Here is a 16390-nt window from a genome sequence, read left to right on the forward strand (position 1 = left end):
TCTGCTAGTTGGGGATGGAGTGTTAGATATAGAAATGTCAGATGTATTTGATGGTGATTATATCCAATTTCTTATATAGTTTCGAAATATTTAGGCATAAATATAAAAGAAAACAAATCTAATTATCAAAGGTCTATTGAGTTTTCCATCAATATGACTGCACTAAATTTTTGGGTTTCTAAGGGGGCTATCCTATTGCCAACAGTAATTTACCACAGGGCACTATAAGATCATTACCACAGGGCACTATAAGATCATTACCACAGGGCACTATAAGATCATTACCACGGGGCACTATAAGATCATTTGAAATGTCTAGCCGTACTGTACGGACACAAAAATAATATACCAATGGTTAAAATCGTTGTAATATATTTGTCTTAAAGACATTAGAAATATAAATGAATATAAACATATGAATACGAAATATGGTACAAAAAATAACAGTAGTGTAGTGTGATCATATGCAGAGAAGACCTGGCATTAATTCAGACAACTATTTTTTTTATATTTTTGTTTAATGTAGTAAAAGCAGACTGTGTAATTATAATAATAAAATATAATAATAATAATAATAATAATAATAATAATAATAATAATAATAGTAATAGTAATAAAAAGTAACAATAATGTTGCAGGAGAAACATGACTTCTGTAAAGGTGGGTGTTACTATTTCTTTGCTGTGACTAATTAACCTGCAGTTCTTTTGCTTTTCTTTGTCCAAAAATGACCATATCACATACTGTACAATATCAACATTCTTTAGTCATGTGAGATAATCCTTCAGCAAAACAATATTAAGGCCAGGCCAGTTGGGACGCGGTTGAAAGATCTACATTGTAGAGAGAGACAATCAATAGGTCGAAAGCAAAAGGTCGACATGCAGTAGGTCAACATTCAATAGGTAGACAATAACAAAAGGTTGACACTTATCTCAGTTTGAGGCCCTATGTGCCCCAAAAGATTTCTTTAGTCTTACATATAGTCAGGAGGTGACGTTCATCACACTGGTCAATCCATATAAGTAAAAAAATTATTTACTGTAGGACAATCCAATGTGTGACATCCATAAACGTATTCATCCATAGAACACCATACCTTGAAAAAGGGCACTTACGGTGCCAGAAACGCATTGTTGGATAGGAGGGACACTGTCAGGTGAGAGGACTTATCACCCGCTACATCGGTTTCTATTCGCCCCTCTATGATTTGGAAGAGGTGGGATAGGGTCCCTCACCTGCTTTTGCTGTTTTTATTATTTTTTTCTATATGGTGCTCTATGGAAGAAGAAACTGCTCTGTGTTTAGAGAAGGATCTGCTCTGTGTTTATGGATGTCACACATTAGATGCTGATTGTCCTAAATACAATTTGGTATGGTGCAGCTCACTATTGGTGCAGTCAGACTTTCTATAGTTATATTATATATATATATAAAAGTGCAAAACTCATGTCAAACTTTTCATGTTTCCATGTTGATGTTTTTCTTGTGATGACCTTTTGACCATGTTGAACTATTGCATGTCAACTTTTTTCTGTGTCAACCTACTGCATGTCGACCTGTTGTTGTTGACCTAGTAACTGTCTCACTATGGGCCAGATGTACTAAGCTTGAAAAGTGATACAATGAAGAGTGATAAACCACTAACCAATCAGCTCCTACCTGACATGTCACAGGCTGGGTTGAAAAATGATAGGAAGGAGCTGATTGGTTAGTATCACATTTCAAGGCTTGGTACATATCACCCTAACACTGCTGACTTTTCAATCCACACCCAGGCCAGTTCTAGATATCACAACAATATAAACTGGAAGTAGGGGGATGGGACAATAACGGTTGTGCGGAAGACGATAACAGAACACCTACATTGTGTAAAGAGAGGCCTTTATGGTTTAAGAGTGTTTGCAACTGTCAATGTTTAAAGCTCCATGCAGATACTTATGTGCCAATCTACAGATGTAGCAGACATCATTTCTAGAACTCCTATGTACATATCATGTCAATAGCAATAGTTCCTCAATGCTACATTGCCAAGATATGCTGTCACACCCACACCCACTGGACTGTCTTGTGGCATCAAGGAGTTAGAATGATATCTGCTTTTCATGCGTCACTCCTTTTTAAGATTTAAGACATTTAATTCTTCAGGAGCTGATCTGATTATCCAACCAGTTCACATAGTTTGACACTTTGGTATATACACCGTATACTTGTTTACTTCCACACTCTTCAGGTCCCCCCCAAGATACCAGACCTTGAGCCACCCATCTTTTTGTGTCAGGATCCTGGATTATAAAGGCACCTCCGCTGTCTCCAAGACAGGTGTCTTTACCCCCTTCATAATAGCCAGCACAGAACATGTTTTCAGTGACACTATAATTTCCAGAGCGGGATTCATAGCTTGCCTTACACTCAGCATGGAGCACCACTGGTAGTTTCACATATTGCAGCACATCGGACAATGTTCTCATGCCAGAGCTGATCACTTCATCCACAGTGATGTTAGGATTGGAGATTCCCCATCCAGCTACAAGACCAAGAGTATTAGGCTGGGGACCATCTAACTCATGGCTGAGCACAGGCAGACATACTGGCATTATATATTGGTTCATTAGAACTTTTTCTTTTAATTTTACCAGGGCAATATCATGGTTATATAACTGTGGATCAAATGCTTCATGTAATATAATCTTCTCTACTGTTCTGGTTATGGCATCATTTTTATTTCGCACATCATGCAACCCCAAGTACACAGTCACATGTTCCTTTGAAACAGATATTACAGTGTTGTCACGACGTTGAGATTTCAACACATGTGCTGCTGTGAGGACCCAGTAATCTGACAGAAGCGCCCCACTGCCAAACCACTTGTTCTCTGGAACACGGGACATATCTTCCACCACAATCAGGACCTGCCAGGGGAAGAATCCTGGTTCTGCATTGCGCCCTCCAATGATGCGTTTGACTATTCCTGGAAGTGGTCGTGTGGGCTTTCCGCATACTGTCAAATAAAGGAAAACAATGTAAAAAAGAAATATCAGCTAGTGGTAAATGACACTAAAACTAATATAATTGATACCTAAGTAGATTATGCCATGGTTGTTGCTCCAATTACAAGTTCTTGTAAAAATGTTGTAATTTGCCATATACAGCACATGTGTGATGGTATCATGGTATCATAAAATCTGGGTAGTATATCTGTGTCCATTTGCATTGATGTAAGTAGTTATAACATGATCTTGGCAAGAGATAAAGTGAATATAGATACACAATACCAGCCAATCAGCTTCTAACTGCCATTGGACATGCTGTGTTAAAAATGACATTTAGGTACTGATTGGTTGGTACTTGGCGCATATATATCAATGCTTGGAGACAAAAAAGTACCAAACAACCAGCTCCTAGCTATCATTTTTCAAACACAGGGGCAGACGTATTAAGCCTGGCGAAGAGATTAACTGGAGATAAAGTGGAGATAAATTAAAAGGAGAGAAAGCACCAGCCAATCGGCTATGTTTGAAAATGGCAGTTGGGAGTTGATTGACTGGTGCTTTATCTCCTTTCACTTTATCTCCACTTTATCTCTTCACAAGGCTTAATACATCTGCCCAACAGCCTCTAACATGGCAGTTAGGTGCTGATTGACTGATACTTTATATCTCTCTGCCCTTATGTGTTTTCTGATCCATTTACCATACATACATGTTTATGTGTTTGACTATCATCATAGCATTTTTCCATTATTTAAGGGCTACATGAAGGATTTTATCCAGGCATAATCCACTAACAATGATGTATCAATGGTATGATACATCATTGCATGCTTGAAACCTTGAATACCTGCCAATCTTGTTATTTTTCCATCAAGAACCCTTGTATTTAATGCAATGATTCGCAGCACCAGGACAATAGCAAATATGTTCTTCAGATTCCCTGTCTGAGCCCAAACCCTCAGCAAGGATAGGAAGATCTTCCTGTATATGTGTTATGATCCTTTTTCGCCAGAGAGACCGAATCCATAGAAAGAGAATTATAATAAGAGAGCAGAAGATAAAACATGGCAGAGCTGCAGTGCCTTTATAACGTCTCGAGAGCCGCAGGCTATAACCACACCATAAATGCTAGACCCTACATCACAGCCACAACTATGTTCCGAAATTCTTGGCCTAAGCTTTACTTGCAAACACCGAGGTTTCCATGGAAACAAAAATGGCTGGAAAATATACTGTAGTCTCTCCGTCGTCTGGGGCAGAGATGTGTTTGGACTTCTCTCGGAAGAGAATTCTGTTAGGAATCTCTTTGCAGGATATTACTGTACATTACTAAATAGTTTTGGAACAACGACCACCAAAGGTCTGCTGAAATAATGAGTAACACACAGCTCCTGGCAATGATGACCAATTGCTTAATGAAATCTGAATGCAAAATGTAGTCTCAGACACCTAAAAACGTATAAGCACAGACCTATTTATACAAGCTCAATGAAAGTCTGGAAACAATTTATTATTTTAATGTATACATGCATTAAATATGACTTGCGGAAACAAAAAATGTGTACTATTGTACTTTGTTGAATGCAGATCTTATACATAGCGATGAAACATTTAGCTTATACTCTATAATTATCAGTGCATTTCATATTCTGAAAAATGTTCTGTGCTAATTTTTTTGACTATAAAGGCTTATTAGGTATTTTAAATGAGGCCATTATATTTAGTAACAATTTGCATTTAGTGTACAGTCTAAGCCTGATTACATTTGTTATACAGATAAGAGCCTGTTTATATCTATCCTCCGTTAATGGACTTTAAAGCTGAAAAATAACTAACACCTTAAAATCGTATTAAAAGTTAGAAGGATGGTTTTGTCTAATAGACCAGTTCACATTATTGAGTTCTAAACCTTTCATACTATATCTGAAATTGTATCTGTACAATAGAGTACATTTGAGCTTTTATGTGTTTTAGCAGACCTTTAATGTGGGTCTTTTGCAACAATTATACAGTATGACATTGTTGGAGTCAAATGTAAAGATGCATTAACTATTTAGCTTCAGTTGTATAGCAAGACAAATCAGCACCTGTGCGGCCAGTACCCCCTCACTTGCATGACACACATGACATAAGGCAGAGATGAATCAAGTATCCTGCCAATCATCGCAGGAATAGCGGCATGTAATGCCCCCATATGCTTGGAAAAAATCCCAAAGAACAGCTTTCCCAGTAAGAGTTGTCCTTTGTTATACAAGAACTACCAGGTTTATGACCCAATGCCTCTGCTCATGCGTTGTATGACTCGCGTGACACAGGGGACACTGAGCGGTATCCGACTGGATCCCTCTCAGCACATATTAAGACAAGAAGCCCATAGTTTTTTATTAGGAGATGCCCTCTACAGATGGCATTGCACACTTGGTCCAATCTCCAGATTGTATCACTCCGTGAAGCTTGGTGAAATGAGAAATGTGGACAAATCTCTGAAACTATATTTTCAGTGGTTTAACAGCAAATTAGCAAATTATTCTTTTCTGTATCCTGCTGCCCATAGTGACATCACGCAACAAGATCCAGGAGAGCACTGGGAGCAGTAAGGTGTGTGCTTGATATATTCTATGGATGCCTCTTGTGAATCTCTATGTAGTGGCATGCCTCTCCAGGCATTTGGCAAGTTAGAAATGGTGGCAGCAACTGCGGACAGGGCTGCCTTTTATTTTACACATAAACTAAGACACATATAAGTGATCTTGTAGTAACATTTATAAACCTATATGCAAAATTTATATTTTTAAATGTACTTAGAAAATAAATCAACGCCACTAACCATTGGTTGTCTGATTACCACAATAATTACATTTAGGCTTCTATTATAAATAATAAGAAACTGCACACATACCGTATATTTGACAATATGGATGCAGGAACTGTTAAATGAAACACACATCATGCAACCTATAGTTGTAGAAATGACTTCTAGTACAATAGTGTGTTCCTATTCTCTTAACCCATGGCAATATAAGAAATCCATATATATATATATCAGGGAGAATGTTACTGTATTGAATGAAGTGTTTATTGTTACCTGTCTGACACAGCGGAAGCTTAGCACCAGTCTCTGAGTTTATCCACAATCCACTTTCATCACAGGTATATGCAGCTACATTAAAAGGCAAAGAACTCTATTAGATCTCATTTATTTGCAATATTACAATATGTGCATATGTAATGAGTGGCCGCTCAGTATATATGCACTGCGCTGGCTTAGAGGGGACCAGCAATCACTACTGACCTTAAATACCCAGGTGTAAGGAGCTCAGTCAATTATCGGGAACAGCCACCCGGTGTGATTGAGCACAACAGGGCAAAATGGCGTGCAACTGCTTGCTCACTGTGACCTGAGTTATGGCTTTCTTGAAGGCAGGCCGATGAGCCGCCATCATCTCTTTAAAGGACCATTCGGTCTTGCCATATAACTCAGGCCGCAGGGGCAAATGATTTGATAAATAACAAACCTAGAATTAGATGTTAGTGTATAACGTATCTCGACTGGGCGCCCACTCTGAGGGTGGTTAAACACCGAGCCAGGAATAAAAAATGTGCAGGTAACGCATGTACATCTTATACAACCAAGATTTTTCATTCTAAAGTTAGATTTGGGTTGAATATTGGTTTTAACCAGTATATCATGTAAATTACGATTGCGTTTATGACAAGGCATAAGACAGGTGTTCTTTAATTGCAGTTCAGGATCGGATTGGACAATTGACCATCATTTTTTTAGACACCTTATTAATACTAGGACTAGAGGTATTACCTCAAGTGAGCAACCGGTGGCACGCCATTTTGCCCAGTTCTCCCATAGTCTCACCTCCCTCAAATATAGAATGATAGACTGTATACCTGAAAATATCAGGGGAGGTAATAGAGGTCTCTGACTACTTCAGTGTGAAGCAAGGTAGATTATGTGACAACACAGTATTCCCCAAAGGTTTAAATGAAGCAGAAGGTTTAAATTGTCTTATATAGGTATTGTGCTCGGTACAGTGTAATATCTTATGTTATGTACCTACATTGCGACTAATGGTGTGTACACACGGGAACAATCAGCATGAGATTTTGACTATATAGTCAAAATCAAATGCAGATCGCAAGAAGATCATATGTAGATCGCACAGGTAAATAGATAGAGAGGGCAGCAATTACTACATAGTGCAAATCGAATGTAGATAAATAATTAATTGTATGTAAAAAGTACAGATTGTATAGCACTCAAATCTTAAGTCGAATAGCAAGGGAATCTCACCTGTATGCCTCTATTCGAGTACTGCATTGGTTTCATCCTGGTTATGTCTATATGTAAATATGTATTTCTTTTCCTTTATTACCCTGGGTTTGGTCTTTTTGTATATTTCTATAGTGATCCTTTTAATAGACTTGTCATCAGTGTTGTGCAACATTGTTGTGCTTTATTAATATACACTTTATATTGTATACATTGCATATATTTTGTATTGCACTGTATCCTCCGGGTTGGATGCGTCCTCCCGCGAGATGTGGATTGTTCTCATCACCTGTTCCCGGTGACTGACTGAGCTCCTTACACTTGGGTATTTAAGGTCAGTAGTGTTTGCAGTGTGTTTTGCCTGATGACAATGCGCCTTTAAGCATTGAAACATTGCTGTAGGGAATAAAGTTACCAGTTTGCTTTGGATGGAATGCTGCTTTTTCTACTACATATTTTTATATATATTGAAAAGTTTTCTTCAATAACGTACTCTTACCAGTTATGTTTGGAATCATCGTGTAGTAAGGTTCTCGGCAGGAATATGTAAAAGATGATTGGTAAGTGGTGATATTTGCTTGTGTAGGAAAGGTCACAAATCCATTTTCAAGCTCTATCGGTAACTTGCAGTCAACAACTAGAAAAGATAAAAAAGTATTAGACGACTACTATGCTCCTCTCAGATGAAACAATGATTAAAAAATGGCTAATCCTTTATGCCAGGCATGTCCAAACTGTGGCCCTCCAGCTGTTGTGAATCTACACATACCAGCATGCCTTGCCATAGTTTTAGCATTCCCTAATAGCAAAACTGTGGCAAGGCATGATGGGACTTGTAGTTTCACCACAGCAGGAGAGCCATAGTTTGGAAATGCATGCTTTATGCAGTACTAGTCACCAGCCTGTCACTGTAATGGTCATATAGTAGCTGCTGCAACTCTTGTATTCTCCCTCATAGAGTGGAGGTGCAACGTTAGACTTATTTTTTTATTAACAGTTTCTTATATAGCGCATACATATTCCGCAGCGCTTTTTACAGAAAAGATTTGAAGTCTCTGCTCCAGTGGAGCTTACAATCTATATTCCTTAACACATGTACACGCACACACAGACATTCTAGGGTTAATTTTGTTGGGAGCCAATTAGCCTACCAGTATATTTTTGGATTGTGGGAGGAAACCGGAGTACCTGGAGGAAACCCACGCAAGTACGGGGAGAATATACAAACACTGCACAGTTAGGGTCTTGGTGGGAATCGATCCCATGAACTCAGTGCTGTGAGGTAGTAATGCTAACCAATACACCGTTTGTGCTGCCTTATATAGGATTTTAGCTGGATAATCTAATGCACGGGTGTCAAACACAAGGCCCGCGGGCCAAATCCGGCCCGCCAGACCTTGTCATGTGGCCCGTGCGAGGAGATAGCACGCAGGGGCAGTGTGTCTAAAACAGGAGTGCTGCGGCCCGCGTCCACGTCCGCCTTACCTGTTCCTCCACTGTTGGCGGCAATGTTCCTGTAGGCACATATGTATGCGGCTACAGAAACATGGCCGCCGGCCTCCACGGCTACGTGGAGGAGGGCCCGGCCGCCTGTTCCCTCTGATGCCCGGCAGTGAAAGACACTGGGTGGGGACGTCATGACGATTACGCCGCCCGCCCATGCATCTGTAGAGAAGTAGGAGCAGGCAGGGAAGCTGGACCGGGAGTCGGGGACAGTGTGGCCGCAGCAAGCAGTGAAGAAAAGCTGGAAGCCGCAGCAGCTGCAGGACAGACGGAGAAACAGTAAGTGAGGATGAGGATCACACTCACAATAAAAAAATATATATATCTGCTGTTTCCTGAGGTGTCCCCGTGTATAATAATAATAATGCCATGACACCACAGGCTGCTCCTCCTGTATAATCATTTATGTGTCATGGCATTACTTTTATTATATTATACAGGGGGAGCAGTCTGTGGTGTCATGGCATTATTATTATACAGGGGGAGCAGTCTGTGGTGTCATGGCATTCATTTTATATTATACAGGGGGAGCAGCCTGTGGTGTCATGGCATTATAATTATACAGGGGGACCTACAGTTACAACCGGCCCTTTGAGGGTGACCAAACTGCTGATGCGGCCCCCGATGAATTTGAGTTTGACACCCCTGATCTAATGGTATATTTTATTATACAAAAACATTTCAACACATTAAAGCTGCAGCTGGTACAATAATTTAGTCTTAATGGAATAGTCAGTAATAAATGATTTACTTATTCAGTGGCCAGTTTATTGTCTGATTATTCAGCCTATTTAATGGAATATTATGAAAAGTACAGGGTTGGGCGAGATTGGAAGTGGTCAGTTGAAACTCTGTGAGTAGGGCTAGTTTGCCAGGCGGTTTTGCCTTTGACTGGAAGGGGTTTATACTTGGTAAAAAACCACAGCCAATAAATGTCGAGGCATGCTGGGACACATAGTTACACAATAGCAAAAATAAAAAAGTTGACTTAAATACACAGCCATTATTTATAATAAAATAAAATATTTCTGGTATCAAAATATAATGGAGAATTCTTCTTTCTTTGTAATCCAACGGGAAATTCTTCTGCTTTTATAATGCCATGTGCGAGAAAAATAACTCCATAAAACTAACTGCTCTCTATGACTGTCAGCTGCTGAATGTTAGTGACCCGAATAAATCAGTTTTTCCCTACAGCTAGCCAAGTATAAGGGCCAGTATAGGAAAATGCTTGTGATTTGCTGAGTGACTAAATGCGAATCTCAGGAACTTCAATTCACAGACAATTTACAAAACGTTAAGAGTGTATTTGAAATTACTTATATACAGTAGTCTTGTACATTGAAAATGTGTTACTTTTTTCTAATTGCCATAATTAGATTGGGGTTCTTGAGAACCTTGTTCTATTAATTATAATAGTAATAATACTAATAACTTTATTTATGTTGCATTTTTTTCCTAGGGGACTCAAGGTGCTTTACAAAAATCGTGAATACAATAAGAGGTTTAGATTTGCAGAAAATACAGAACACCATGAAGATAATACAGGTTTGCAGCAGTTATTTTGAATCATAAGTGGCATTTATTCTTCTCACAAAATTACCAGGGGATGCAGCCATCTTGGGTGCGCTGCATACAGTAGGTTGCAATGGGCGGAATAGGAAATTCCTGGAAGAGCTAGTGGAGCTACAGAATGCTAAAGTAAAATGCATCCATTAAACTGAGACAGTCCAGGGGGCTAAGCTCCCACTTCTAGTACAGTACTCATCTGGAGGGAGAACTTTCAGCTTTGTGGTCCCAACTCTATAGAACTCTCTTCCCGGCACATTGCCAGAGGCCACCACTGTAGAATCCTTCACAAATAGACTCAAGACTTTCCTGATCTCTCAGGCAATTTACTATTATCCAATGTTAAGCTTGTTTTGTGTGCTATGTAGGTAAATGTAAAGCACTTTCCATCCTATTGCTATATAAATAACATTATTATTTTTATTATTATTCATGGATGCCATTATTTTTCAGCAGCATCTTCCCATCTGCACAGGGAGTCCAAGACAAGGCCTAGAGCTTTTCATCATATGGCTGGGATAGAGTATATTGTATTTTACCCCTACACTCCATGTAGTAGCTAATTTATAAGTAGACTGTACTGGTTCCTCTGGGAGTGACCCCCCCAGGTAAAGATTTCCCTTTAATAAGTTCACTGGCCAGACTGCCTAGCAGGGCTGCTGATTTTCACAGTAGCAGGACACTCTAAACTAATTTTAGTGAAAATCCCCAAAAATCAAGCACTTGAGTTTTTGTTGATGGATTTTTAGGGCAGTTCCTTCATTTTTTTTAAAAGACAATTTATTTCTTTGGGGTGTCTCTACTTGATATACTTAATATAATAATACTTATATTAATTTAAAATCTGTCATCATTCATTAAGAATTGTGACTATTCAGAAATACTACATTCTGTATCAAACCTATTTCTCAAATTAGCATACAATTTCTCCATTCAGTGGCCCCTGCAAGCTTCTTATGAGTCTTGCCAACATACTTTCTGTTCTCTTTCTGGGGCAGATTTATTAAGCTCGGTGAAGTGATAAAATGTCTTGTTTTAATCACCGGCCAATCAACTCCTAACTGTGAAGTTACAGGCTTGGTTTGAAAAATGACATGTAGCAGCTGATTGACCGGTGATAAAAACCAGACACTTTATCACTTCACCGAGCTTAATAAATCTACCCCTCAGTCTGTTAGACTCTCTTCAGTCAGGAGCCTCTTCAGTCAGGAGCCTGCACTAATTTAGGTGGTCAAATCTATAGGCCATTAATCATTTACTGATTGTGTCACTACGTCTTGGGAGCATTTTAGCCACCTCAAACTTAAACTTTCAAATTAGTTAGTAAGAAAGTTTAATTTATATAGAGCACTTTTTCCAACAGGACTCATGGCGCTTAATTAATGAGATAATGTGGGAAATTTACTAAGATGTGATCTATTTCACATGTGATGTTGCTTTGGGCAACCAATCAGATACTATCTATTATCTTCTAAAAGGTGCTAAATAAATAAGAAGTGGATTCTGATTGATTTCCCATAGCAACATCACATGTGAAATAGAATTCACATCTTAGTAAATGTCCCCCAATATATATACCAGCCAACACAAATTACTTACTTGACATTTGTATAACACAAACATAAAACCAATACAAAAAACAAATGATAGATAATACGTGGTGCAATGCTACCCTAAATCACAACCCCTGAAGTTACACCTTTACTTCACAATACAGAACTGGAAAAAATGGGATATAAATAAAAGGCGCAAGTGAATACTTGAAGTTTTTACTTTCAATGTCTTCTTTTAATGACATGTGGTCTTTCCCAACAGGTTTTGATCTCAAATTGTGATATTCAGCAAGTGCGGAAAAAAGAAGAAATAAACAATAATGAGTTTATAGTTTTCTGTGTGTATTTCTTAATGTGAGTGACTGAGTGAGTGAATTATAAATAGAAGAGTGGATTGATTCCATGGACCACACTTATAATGGTTTCTTTGGCACGGTCCTAAGGAACTCCACTTATTAATAAAGATGATTTACTTCTTTCATATGAGGTATTTTCACACGTGCTCGGAAAAACAGAAAAACAACTTATGTCTAGTGCATAAGTGAAAGAGTGTTTTTTGTTTTTGGTGAGTGAGGGGCTGTGAAAAAGAATTTGTTTTGACAGCGTACCTCACTTACTCTTTATATAGACAAAGTAAACATATAAAGGTTTCTTTCTTTCAAAAGGGCGTACCCCCACTCACAATGTAATCTGGGGTTTTCAAACCTATAAAGGTTTCTTTATTTGTGCTTTTCACAAGTGACTTGAGTGTGTGACAATCAGATGGACGTCCATGTGTCTTGTGACCTGGTGACTCCAATGATCCAGATTGCATATAACAAAGAATTTCAATGTGTGATTGAGTGTATATCAAATAAGGGAGATACCACAGATAATTAGGACACCATGGAATAGCGTACCTCACTCACCCCTTCTGTTTAAGGGCCAATGCCCATAGCAGTTTATTTTCCAATGGCTTATCGCCAATGGGCAACATTCCCAGACAGAATTAGAAGGCCAAGTTTGACAAAAATTATTCCACCGATTTTAATCCATAAAAAGTTTTTTTGTACATATCCCATACAAGCATCAAAGGGACCATGACATTTAAAATCCAAAAAAGGAGTCAAAAAAAACCCCCAAAAGTTTAAAATAAAAAAACAAAAAGTTCACAAGCAGTAAAATAATCAAATACATGCATCCAGAAGTGTGGGGCTGTTCACTCTCCTCTGACATAAACCCCTCCAGTTACCGTTTTCATTTTATACTTGATTTAAAAATACTGTACCTCATATTATATCTGTATACATATTCTATTAAATACATCTAAGAAACATTCTCAGAATAGGAATGCGTCTCACAGCAGCACCAGCAGCAGGGGCTCTCCTCCCCCCTAGTGTACCATGCAGCATGGCCAGCGGCAGGCCCTTACTCCACATAGGTAGGGACCGGGCTGAGTTACTTTATCCCCCAAATCTTCAAAAGTTCCCTGAAAAAACCTCTCCAGGAAAGCTTAATAAATTCCTAAACTATTCTTGATAGGCTATTGTTATGATTATCACCCATATGATTTTATTCAATTATCACCTCTACACTGTTCACACAAATGTGATATGTTCTTTTTTCCAGACTAGGCAGAGAAATTGGCAACCTGATGGTTACTCAGCAGCGGATAACAGAAGCTTGCAGGAGTTGTCTATTTGCATATTTACACACAACAGCTGTGTCCATAGATGCAAGATGAGAACATCTGTAAGGGTGTGCTATAGCTCACATAAAATGTCATTTTATCAAGTGAGCACTAGCGGTATAAATATGTCTTTCACATATAATAGTATAGGAGTTTTTTGTCTCTACACAAGGAATTATTGATGTTTTAGTGAGTGTTGTGTTTTTAATAAAGCAACACTGGGTAATAATAAGAGAGGCTGGTATAATAATTCTGTTTACTTGGATGACACCACTATAGGTATGCAGGAAGGGTTCCAGATGGCTGAGAGACAATTTCTTGTCAGACCATCAATAGTTCAACACCAAAAGTTAGACACCCATTAGTCATACATTGACAAAAGTTAGACATACATTTGTTAACAGTGACAAAAGTTAGACATGTATAAGTTAGACATTGACAAAAGATATACATGCATTAGTTAGACATGGACAAAGGTTAGACATGCGTGGGTTAACCATGGACAAAAGTTAGACATGCATTAGTTAGACATTGATAAAAGTTAGACATGCATTAGATAGAATGCCAGCGCACTCAATATCCTGATAACCGACTTGGTCATACTTTATCATCCCAGTGGGCATAGAGGGAGAATAGAATAGTGCCCAAAGCATGGCAAGCATGGTGAGCCCTGCCATGGGGTGTGGTACACTTATACAGTGTCCATGTACACATATTGAGTTTCCATGTCATGCCCGAAGCTTGTTGAGTGCAGTTAGCCATGTGAGGAGGTGTGGTATACATATACGGTGTCCATGTACGCGTATTGATTTTCCATGTCTGTATTTTACTTCTGTCGTTAATTGTATCACTGTCGGATTAATTCATGTATAACTTTTATCAATTTCTAACTAATGCCTGTCTAACATTTGGCGTCGACCTATTAACTGTCTGACTATACATTGTCTGTGAGCTATACCACACCCCTCAGATCTTCTAGCCTATAACAGCCACTTTTGTTCCCTTAGAACTGTACGCATTCATCTGTACTAGATCATCTGCCAGGTCTCATATTTTCAGGCTATAGTATTCTTGGAGTGCTATACGTAATTCATGAGGTGGAATGGAGTCACTTCAGTGGCACAGACTACACAGGATAACAGGTTTGCAGCACTAGCAGGACAGGTGGTACTGGTTTGCTGGCTGCGGAGCAGTTCCGTCAGGACAGGTCGTACAGGTTTGCCAGATTGCGGAGCAGCACTGGCAGGACAGGTGGTACAAGATAGCTGGATTCAGAGCAAGACAAGTTAACAGACTGCCAGAAAATCCACATGCACACTAAATGTAGCCGGGTAGGCAGGGACCAGTTAGTAAGTGTGTGCAACACAAACTATAGCCAGCAGGGTTGTGCTGTCTCTATGTAGATTTATAGTGAGCTCCCCCAATCCACAGGAGACCCAAAGGAGGTAGGTAAATAATTAAAGAATGAAGTGCAGGTGAAGTACTCCATGTAGCAGAGCTTCCAGCTAGGCATCCAGGGACACGGAAGAGGCCTGACATCCTGGTTGCCTGGTGGCAGGCAGCGTCCATTGGTGCTTGTGTGTAGCTGACATGATGCCCTGGTTGGGGGCACTTGAGCGGCTTGTAACAATGACAGAATATATCCATTTAAGCCGAACAAACAAGCACTATATGTATGGTGGTCTATCACAAAATGCTCTATTCACTTATTAATTTATTAAATAAAAAAGTAAAATCTGATAAGTAAAACCCTAGATTATTAAGGTATAGCAAAACTGGTCTCGGGTGTAAGCTACTGTACTATACCTCACTATAAACTTTTTTATTTAATGTGTTGCTCGAAAGGTCATTATTTCACTCACCTGTCTCAGTATTCATCACAAAATGATAAGTGGATATGTTTCCCATTGCAAGCAATAAGAATATAGCAATTATCCCTCTATTCCATTCTAGAAATCATACAGAGGGCGGTATTCAATGAGCCAGAATCGTTGGTCACAGTGATCCTGATTTAACATTCGCCTGCCAATCGCCGGTTTTTAGCTGTGAATCGCCATGCATGGGGATTCGTGGGGAGTCGCCAAGTCACCCTATTCAACGTGGCTGAGAATCGCCGGCCCTAACGGCGATTCTCAGCCATACCGGCGTTTCCCTATACAGCCGCATTAATGTAGTCAGTTGTTTAAAAAAATGCAGAGAAATCCAAGAAAAAAGCAAATTACCCTGGACAAACGCTTCCCATACAGCATACGGCAAACGCTGGGTAATCTGCTCAAAGGGCAAACGAAGGAGTGAGGTAGGGAGGAGAATCATGGGTAAGTGAGGTGCACCATGGGTAAGAACAGTGCTTTGTGGGAGAAAAAAAAAATACCTGAAAAAATTAAATATATATTTGTATAGCACTTCTACGACCATGACATCACACAAGGGCAGCAAATAATAATACATTAGACTTGCATAGTTAAATAGAACACTTAAAACCAATTATTTCACATGTTCCTATAAAAGTTCACCAGAAAAAGATGACGAGGGACACTCGGTGAGGAACGGCGATATGAAAGAAGAAAAAGGAATCGCCAACTTCTCATTGAATACACTTTTGGCGATTCCCCTCAACTACCGTCGATTCCCCATGTAAAATCCTATAGACAAAAAACGGCGATTTGTAGAGAATAACATTTGGCGATTGCTGCTTCATTCACCGGTCGTCATCGGCGATTTCAGCTCATTGAATAGGGTGATTCGCATTTGGGGCTCCAAAAATCACCGTCAGACACGATAAAAACACAGAATCGCCATAAAACTTGGCGATTCCGGC

At 39.2% G+C, this 16390-nt stretch overlaps 1 protein-coding gene across 3 annotated transcripts in view; it reads right to left on the reverse strand.

Moving 5' to 3' along the window:
• The window catches only part of MASP1 (MBL associated serine protease 1), a 141694-nt gene that overhangs the window by 38770 nt on the left and 86534 nt on the right, over positions 1-16390 (reverse strand). Inside the window, exons 7-9 of one of the 3 annotated variants that reach the window (XM_083177516.1) lie at positions 7778-7915; positions 6079-6153; positions 510-3001 (exon numbers count right to left, since the gene is read on the reverse strand). In XM_083177516.1, coding sequence (XP_083033642.1) covers positions 2145-3001; positions 6079-6153; positions 7778-7915 — 1070 coding nt within the window. In that variant the 3' untranslated portion in view covers positions 510-2144. Of the gene's footprint in view, positions 1-509; positions 3002-6078; positions 6154-7777; positions 7916-16390 lie in introns of those variants that run through there. The other 2 variants (XM_083177514.1, XM_083177515.1) reach the window with 2 other exon arrangements.

Source organism: Crinia signifera, chromosome 3 (genome assembly GCF_055691185.1).
Source record: "Crinia signifera chromosome 3, ASM5569118v1, whole genome shotgun sequence".
Classification (NCBI taxonomy): domain Eukaryota; kingdom Metazoa; phylum Chordata; class Amphibia; order Anura; family Myobatrachidae; genus Crinia; species Crinia signifera.